This window comes from Hydra vulgaris, chromosome 08 (assembly GCF_038396675.1).
Source record: "Hydra vulgaris chromosome 08, alternate assembly HydraT2T_AEP".
Taxonomy (NCBI): domain Eukaryota; kingdom Metazoa; phylum Cnidaria; class Hydrozoa; order Anthoathecata; family Hydridae; genus Hydra; species Hydra vulgaris.
The window spans coordinates 41,198,076-41,208,100 of NC_088927.1; the positions used below are offsets into that span (position 1 = coordinate 41,198,076).

The 10,025-nt window shown below is 26.5% G+C and overlaps 1 protein-coding gene across 1 annotated transcript; it reads right to left on the reverse strand.

Moving 5' to 3' along the window:
- Positions 1 to 7,143: 7,143 nt before the first annotated feature.
- On the reverse strand, positions 7,144 to 8,930 carry LOC124817954 (C5a anaphylatoxin chemotactic receptor 1). The gene has a single exon (XM_065803729.1). It carries the CDS (start codon positions 8,862 to 8,864, stop codon positions 7,734 to 7,736), a length of 1,131 nt encoding a protein of 376 aa, XP_065659801.1. The 5' UTR covers positions 8,865 to 8,930; the 3' UTR covers positions 7,144 to 7,733.
- Between the last annotated feature and the right edge of the window lie 1,095 nt (positions 8,931 to 10,025).

Sequence of the window (10,025 nt, forward strand, 5' to 3'; positions counted from 1 at the left end):
TATTGACAATCTCTTAGTCACGAGCATGAAATCAAAAACTGGTGTCTCTTCATCAAGGCATCAAAAAATAGCCTAAATTTTGTGCTGCTACATTGCGTCAATGTGTTGCCATCCAGTTGCTTATCCATCCAGTACTCCACACAGTTGAAAGAGACTTATGACAACATCAGTAATGTTTTAATAAGAATAAAATATAATGATTACAAATGGAGAGTGTGCGGAGGTTTAAAAGTCATTGCAATCCTCATTGGTGTTCAACTCGGATACACAAAATTCTCCTGCTTCCTCTGTGAATGGAATAGCCGAGATAGAGATTTAGTCCATTATGGATTGTATAGAACCCGTTCAAAAAAAATGAACCACTGGTTTTGAAAAAAAGACATTATATTACCTTTACACATCAAGTTGGGTCTAATGAAAAATTTTGTAAAGGTTTTGGATAAGATTAGTGATGCCATCACATATCTTCGTTCCATGTTTCCACGAATAAGTTATGCTAAAATAAAGGAAGGAATTTTTGTGGGCCCTCAGATCAGAAAAGTCATTGGTGATCAACATTTTCAAGATCTACTAAGTGGAAAAAATCTTGAGGCGTGGCTAGCTTTTAAATCCGTTGTTGGCAGCTTTTTGGGAAATAATAAATCTATCAATTGCACAAAAAAGGTTAAACAGTGCGTAGATGCCTTCCAGAAAATGAGATGAAAAATGTCACGTAAAATTCATCTTCTTGATTCCCATCTCGACTTTTTTCCAGAATATCTTGGCGAGGTCAGTGATGAGTATGAAGAGCGTTTCCATCAGGAAATTGCTTTTCATTACACCAGTAGAATCCATTTCGCTTGTGAACGCAGTACCATATAAACGCATGATAGCAGCGCCTTATTAAGTACATTATCAGCGCCTTATTAAGTACATGATTTCCATAATAACTTGCAAACACATTCACACTGCCAAAAGTAAAAAAAGAACCAGGATCTAAAATCCACAAAACATTCAACTCTTTGACATTACTTTAACTACGATTTTGATATATCACCACTAATAAGGTTTGCAATATAACAATAAAACGATATTCTGCCATAATGATCATGGTATTGCGCATCTGGACTACAATGATGACAAAAAGTTATATTAATTTTTTTTTTCCTCAAATTATAAACATGTTGAACACGTAATAAAAATGCATTTGTTGTTCACTGTAATTTCACAGTCAGTTTTCACAGTAATTTCACAGTAATTTTACAGTAATTTCACAGTCAATTTGTTGCTCACAGTAATTTCACAGTCAATTTTTATTTGTTGTTCACAGTAATTTCGTTATAAAAATGCATTTGTTGTTAACAGTTAAAAATCAATTTGTTGTTCATAGTAATTTCAGATTTTCCAAGTTTAAGCTTATCACTCTTCATTATTTTCATATTTTTCAAAAAATAAAGATAAAATATAATTTTATAAGCTTCTCTCGAATTTGCATCATACCTAGTATTAACTGGAATCACGATACCATGGACGATGGAGTAGTTCCATGCTAGCAGACTACTATTGGTTGCTCCAACGGGATGTCCCAAATGTAAATTCCCATTGGAAGTCAATATGCAAGAAATTCAAACCTACTCAATAAATTTGATATTTGTTTTGAATCAAATTATTTATGAGCAAGGGCAAAACTTTCTATTTATTTCTTTTTTTTAATAAAATGATATACTTTAAATAATAAAAATCTTGGTAGAATTTTTTTTTAATATTTTTATTGATAATAATATGAAATATCAGTATATTAATTTGTTAAAGTGGTCAATATTTCAAGTCAAGTTTTCTTAAAATTTTGTTTTGATCCAAGTAAATAGATCACATATTTGGCATGTTAAAAATATCAAGAGAAAACATTCATTCACTAAAAAAAGTAAAAAAAAAATTTGTATGTCAGTGTTATAAATTATTTTTGAATGTCAGTGTTATTATTGTTATTTTTGTATGTCAGAGTCATTATTATTACTATTTATTTTTTATTTATTGTATATTTTATTCTTAAAACGTTTTAAAACCACCTCTGTAACGGGGCTCGGTGATGAGACTTATTATCTTCAGCTAGATATTAGATAGATGTAATTTTTTTATTGTAATTTTAACTATGGGCAAACAAATAAAATGACAAATATATAAATAAGTCTTGGATAAAAATAATTTATTTTTCACCAGATATTTTATTTCTGTATAGAACAAACGAAAAAAAAGTTTGCGGTGAACAAAAATATTTAAAATTACTGTTTATTTTACTTTCCTATTTTCTATTGGCTGTAAAAAATGAAAGAAAAGGAAAGCTATATTTAATTAAATAAATGAAGCGATTGTCAGATAATAACAGATGATGAGTTCTTCTTTAAGTAAATAAGCTTAGATGTAGTGATTGATATACTTAGATGAAGTGAATAATAAACTTAGATAAAGTGATTAATAAGCTAAGATGAAATGATTAATAACCTTTTGTAGATAAAGATTAAATTAAATTTTAATGAATTTTTTTATTATCTTAAAATGGGTTTTATCAATGCAATATATGGGCTAACTTTAACCAGTTTTTTTTAATACATAATTTTAACTTGAATATTTTTTAATTAACAAATTTATTATTATTAAGTTTTACTTATCAAATTGAAATGTAATTCACATCTCAAAATATAACTGGATAGCGTATGCGGCAAATTTTTTAAAGCCAGTTTTGGCCTCCCAAGATGGCGAAGGTTTCGGTTGATTACAAATGAAGAAATTTTTGTCACGAACTTATATGTCATTTACATATATAAATATTATGAAATTTACATGTCTTATATATAATTTTTGGTTTTACATAACAATAATTAAAAAAAAAAGGCAATATTTACGTAAATTTCTCTATTGTTTAACAAAATATATTCTAAACAATAAGTTTGTATAATTATTATTATTAAAAAAGCAAGATATTATAATAATATCTTGCTTTTTTAAAGATAAATAAATGTTATTAAGTAAGATAAAAATTTTTAGGTTTTTTTAATTAAGAATTAGTTTATTTAACATTAGTAAAAAACAAATAAGAAACTAGTAGTTATACAAGTTAACAATTTCCAAACAACTTTCGAATAATTATTTTAAGTTTGAAAAACTGAAATAATTTTATTCATATTTTGTTTATTTTTAATTTAACTACTTTCTTTTAATTTTAGTTTTACTATAAATTATTTGTTTAATATTGTTTATAATACAATTTATGCACCTTTTAGTTCTTAACTACCCAATGCTGTGTGCTAGAAGGTTAATAACATAACTGCATGGTAGGCAGCTAAATATCTTTTTAAAATAAACTATTATGAAATTAGTTTTTCAAATAGATATCACAAATTTACAAATGCTGCATGAACTATTAGCTGAGCTCTGTGAGTACACACAACTCAGGGGTTCCTTCTAGAATTTTTTTTATAGTTATTTGTGTCATTATTATATATATGTATATATATGTATATATATATATATATATATATATATATATATATATATATATATATATATATATATATATATATATATATATATATATATATATATACATATATATACATATTTATTTTTCTAGTTAATTTGGCAGCCAAACTACCAAATGAGCCAAAAAACAAGGAAAATATATTGTTATCACTTATAGTTGAGTCAAACATGAGGAGCTAGATCAATTATTATTTTCAAGAAATCCACTGATCTCAAAGCAGCACTTGCTAATGCATTTTGAATTCCAATTTCATTTGGAAAGAGGCAATCTATTAAAACAACCAATTAATTCGGAAACACCTTTCTGTTTCTTTGCATATAACACTTATGGTTGGTTTAATCAAATCTCCTATGTCTTTGAATTTTAAAAAGCTATTGTGTTTTAAATGAAAAGGGAGTACTAGTGCATTCTGACATTTAATGAGGATTTTTTTTTTTGAAGTCATTTTATCTACGTATCCAGCAATATATGGGATCAAAGTTTTTTTGTATTCAAATAGATTGTTGCAGTTTGGAATATCTGCATTATCGTGATCACTAACTGTTGGTTCTCTCTCGAACAAATCATATTTTCTTATTAATTCAATTTCAATAAAAGATATTTTAGTACTAAAATCACCAAAAGAATCGTCTAAAACATATATATACAAGTTTTATCTCTGATGCTGCAGTTTTCATTTGAAAATTAAACGGTACTTTGCATAAAAAGTTATTTATATGTGAATTGTTGGCAATTGATATTGCTGTTAAACATTTCTGCAGATCTCACAGCACCAAAAAAGAGCTCTAGATGGTTTTGATTGAGTTTATATGATAATAAATAGTTTAATGGTGAACCTTCTTTTTCAACATAGTCAAGAAATACCTTGAGCAGATTTAATTGCTGCCAAATATCCAATGAAATCAGTTTTTCGATTATACAAGATCATTTGTGTAGCAGTAATCTCTTTAAGACTAATGATATTCTTTAGCAAATCATTTTGTTGAATTTAATGTCATATAATCAATCTATTATGGGAATAAACTCAACAACATATTTATAAAATTATTTAACAGCTATTACAGTTCATTAATATAAAAAAGTCAGCAAGCTGTAATATATAACCACAATACTTAACAGCAGGTAAGCAGGATATTTAATTAAAGTTAAGGAAATATTTCAAAGAGGAGGAAATGTTTTGAAAATTTCTATATAAAGATATAAATAAATTTTTTTCAAACAAATGTATTTTTATATACATTTGTTTCTTCAATTGTATTGAGTGATTATCCTTCAAACTATAAGAAACTATTATTTACTTTTTATTTGTTTTAAAAGTTGTAATAAATAACTATAATTCAGACCTGGTTTTTTTTACCAGTATAAGTGACACTTAATAATATTTTATTCAAATAGTTTATGCAATAATAGAATTCAAGTATAATATAATTCTAGAAGGAACCCCTAAGTTTTTGTATACTCACAGCACTCAGTTAACAATTCATGTAGAATTTGTACAAAATGGCATCTTGCTACAAAAAATAGAGAATATAGTAGTAGAGAATATAGAGGGTAGAAATGATTGCCGTTTATCATACTGTTATGTTATTAACCTTCTAGCATACAGCATTGGGAACTAAATACTATAAGACTCATAGTTTTTAGTTCCCAATACTTATACATAGGACTTGACTAAATTTGTAAATGCCATTTAATAATAAATTCAATTATGCAAAAAAATAATTTCTTTTTTTCTCTAATATTTATAAAATTCATTTGTTTTCTTTTATTTTTAACAAATTCATAAGCTTATTTAAATTTTTTTTTTTTTGTAATTTGATATAGCCATTTAAAATGTATATCGGTTTCACCGCTAGGAACTAAAATCGCCGCCATCTTGGGAGGCCAATTTTAGCTTCAACTTTTTTCGGAAAAAAACAATAGAACCAGCTATCCAGTTATATTTTGAGATCAGTGGTACGATTATTTTTTTTTGCAGTCAACTTTATGCATCATTAGATCAATTGTGTAAAATTCAATAGGTTTGAAAGACAATTAGTTCACCAATGCAGAAATTATTTCTTAAAACATTACTTAATAAAATATCAAAAAAAAAATTCCAAATAGTTTAACGGAAAACTCATTTTTCTGATGCAATCTTAAAAATAATGATTTTTTTTTAAGTGTACGATTATTTTTTTTGCATATTGTATGTATATATATATATATATATATATATATATATATATATATATATATATATATATATATATATATATATATGCATATATATATATATATATATATATATATATATATATATATATATATATATATATATATATATATATATATATACATACAATAAGAATAATTTTGTTAAGAAATGTGTTGATTGAAATAAATTTGTTTTTATCACCCAATCAAAGTGTAATCAAAACTTTTGTTAAATCTTTCGTTTTAAAGTGCGAGGTATTAAATAATAATGTTTATACTATACTTTATTGAAAAAAACTGATTATCTAGTCCCTCTCTTTCTCCTTAGAAACCTCGCTTTATCTCGTTTTACAAAAGTAATGATGTTCACATTAAAAAATCAGACTTTCTCTGGGTTTTTTTCCATAGTTAATTTTTCTTATTTATCTCCCTTTAAATGAGAATAAATTATTTTTCTGGTTTTTCAGATAAAAAAAAACTTTTTTAAACCAGGTATTAAATAGAATAAAGTAATGAATTAACAAATTATTTTCATTTAATTTATTTTTATTTAATTTATTTTTATTTAATAGATTGAATATTGAATTTTAATAATATTTAATAAAAAGTTTACATTTAAAAGTTTCCAATAAAAAGTTCATGATATAGCTGTTTTTAATATTTTGATATAAAATATAAATATTCCATAGTTAAAAATATTGGACATTTTATACCTAAGAGACCGTCAGTACCCAGCTAGCACGTTGATAAAACGTTAGAGCAATGTTGCTCGTTGCATTGGCCCAACATCGATCACCAACGTTGTTTTTATATCATTTTGGTTACAAATGCGACGTCGCCAACGACCAAAAAACAACATTGGCCAAACGTTGTATTTTAAGTCAGCATTGCGTAATATTTTAAGTTTATTCAGCATTGTATTTTACGTTGGAACAACGTTGTATTTTACGTTGATTTTTAGGTTTGTTGTACCTTATATTTACGTTTGCGCAACGTTATATGTAACTTTTATTGGAATTAAATTCATTTGTTTTTACGGCTAATTGCCATTCAGAGACCACATTACCAAGGCCCGCAATGACGAGTTCAGCTCATTAGAGAGCATCAAAACCCGCTTCGCAGACCAAGAGTAAGTGATTTAAAGAAGACCGAAGGAATTAGAGTGAAAGTCAGAAGAAATCGAGTTAGAAAGATAGCGTACAGAAAGTGGACAGATATTGCACTAGATGTTAGAATGTGCATTATTAATTTCCATATGATAATTTTAACATTATTGAAATTTATAGATGATTTAACATTGCTGACGGTGTTTGATTACACTTCTATGAAAGTTCTATTAAACAGACATTACTCATGTTTGTTTTGCTTATGGCTTGATATTTCGTTATATAAGAAGGAGAAAAGTTTATTACCAAAATATATTTCAATAATCAACTAAAATATTTAGATGAAAAGTAATTCTTACAAATTATACAAATATATATTTGTATATCTGCTTTTTTTCGGTGCAAACACAACGTTGATCCAGTGTAAATAATCCAACGTTATTCCAATGTATATAGAGCAACGTTGATTCAATGTATATAATCTAATGTTGATCCATACAGATTGGATTAACGTTGGGTTATAAACATTGGATAAATGTTAATCCATATAAATTGAATTAATGTGGAGTTATACACATTTGGTCAATGTTGATCCATATACGTTGGGTCAACATTGATTGCTATACAATGGATAATTGGGTTTAAATCGGAAAAACAACCAGCTTTTGCGATGTTTTTACATGCGCTGGATCAATATAATTTTCCTAATTATTTTTAATCACATTGTTATAAAGGTTATAATTAATATACGACAAAACTAACAATGGATCAAGGTTGTATTTGCATTGGAGATTTACATACGTTGTATTATAGTAAATACATATGTATATATATATATAGCTCGTAATTAATTAATTCTTAATAAACAAAGTAAATTAAGTCAGGACATAACAATGAGATCATACTTTGAATTATTTTGAAAAGCTAACTTTATTTTCAACTTTTTTTGAAACCAAAAAAAGTTTCATTGAAGACTTTTTTCTTTTACTTTCTCGAAAATGTTGCAACTGGAGAGTAAGAGAGCTATGCGATAGCTCATAAATACTTTGCTTAATAAAGCATTTCTGTCTAGATAGCTTCAATAATGTGTCGTGACAAAAAAATTTTAAGAAAAATTGCGTGATTTCTTTGCGATAGATGTTGTGCATTTGTGAGTAAATAAATACATTTGCGCAGCTGTTTGCTGTGTGAAGAAGTTTTAACCATGCATTCAGCTCAAGCAGCATTGGCGACCGATAAATACCTTCTTTTTTAACAATCCACGATAATGTATGTATTAAAACGAGAACCTCTTTAGGAAAAACAAGAAAAAAGAAAACTAAATTCATTAACAGCAAAACATACAAAGTTTTTTTAGACTTCTTATGAAATCTTTGTCGTTGCTCACTTGAAAACGACTTTTCTCGACATTTTTTAAGAGTTAGCATTATTTGTACAGTTGTAAAGCTAAAAATTAAAACACAAAAAACAAAACGAAAAAAAATCGTTAAACAGGTGGGTATTGCATAAGAATACTTTTTAACATTGGATACTTGACAGGTAATGTAATCATTGTTTGGAATTACCTCTAACGATAAAACATAATTTAAATGCATGCATATTGACACAACTATACCCCCTGTGAAGGCTATTGTTATAGTTTTCCAAGATAAAGCAGAACCCATTAAAGGAGATATTATTGCTAGGTACCGATCAATTGCAAAAATTAACAGCACTACAATTGATATTGAAGACATTATTGAACCTAAGGCAGGTAGAATCTTGCAACTATGTATGCCAAAGTGCCAAACTTGATATCGAGTAAATGTATAATACATATACAACGGTGGATTTAAACAAGATGACAAAAAGTCAGCAAAACCTAAATATAGAATTAGCCAATCAGCCGTTACCCGAGGTTTTGACTTTCTTTTGTAACCAAATACGTATATAACAAATGCGTTTCCAACAACACCCGTTAAAAATATTAATCCAAAAGCAACAACTAAAATCCATTCTGATGTCTTCAGTGGAGTAGTTAATGCATTCTCTGAGATTTTCATTTTGTTTGTGTTTTTCTGATTTTCAATTATTATGTTTTTAACTGTTTTACAGATAAAAAAAGTCGTACAGATAAAAATACAGGTAAAATTTAATGCTTTAAAAAGCTTCAAAAAGTGTCATGTTATGGACACTTTACAAATATATAAAGTTGTGTCATTGTATGGAAACTAGTTTATTAAAATAACATCTGTGTAATATAGTTTAATTAAATAAATTATAATTTAACTTCATTAGCAGAATTTTATATAATTAAACATTATATTGTTACATGTAGATGCACATGCTTTTCTACTATCGAAAAAATTAAACATTTAATAGTAAACAGTTGTTAAAAAAAGCCAATAAAACGTCGCGCTGAAAGGTGGAGTTAGAATAAACAAAAACTAGGAAAGACGCCCAATCCATGAGATATATGTTTTAATGACTACTTCCGTATTTGGAATGTCAAAACATTACTATCAATATAAACAGATTAAAACACTGAACCAGATGGTCATTAATGGTTTACTCATGTTTTGCAACATTTATCTTTGTACGTATTTTAACTAAACAGTTAATAATAAATCCATTATACTTTTTGTTTATGAATATTAACGTTGTAATAAATAAAATATTTGAAAAAATATTTTGCTATTCAAATATAGGTTATATTGTATAATATATGTTTTAAATGTTAGTAATATAGTTAAATTAATAATTAGATTGAGAAAAAAAGAACAACCATAAGGAATTTTAATAGCAAAATAAAGAATCTATATATACTTTACCAATTATCTAGAGAATTTAAAAGCTTCTTTCGTTTCATCGTTCACCTTATTGCTCGCATTCATTAAGAATGCTTTGAAAAACGATGATTGGTTCCTGAAAACAAAAACTTCTGAAAATTTTATTTCCAAAATGTGAAGAAAAAAAGTTAATAAAAAGTTTTATTATTTTTAAAAATATAAAGTAAATATAAAGGTAAATATAAAGTAAATTTAGATCAAATCAAGTATTTTATCATAAAAGCGTGGTAAGTAAAGATAAATGGTTTTTGAGAGCTTTTGGCCAAGTTTTTAATTCCACGCCTTAATGTTGCATATATTTATATATAGTACTGTATAGTGCCGTATAAAGTACCAACATCATTATAAATTTTAAGTTATATGTTAAAAAAAACT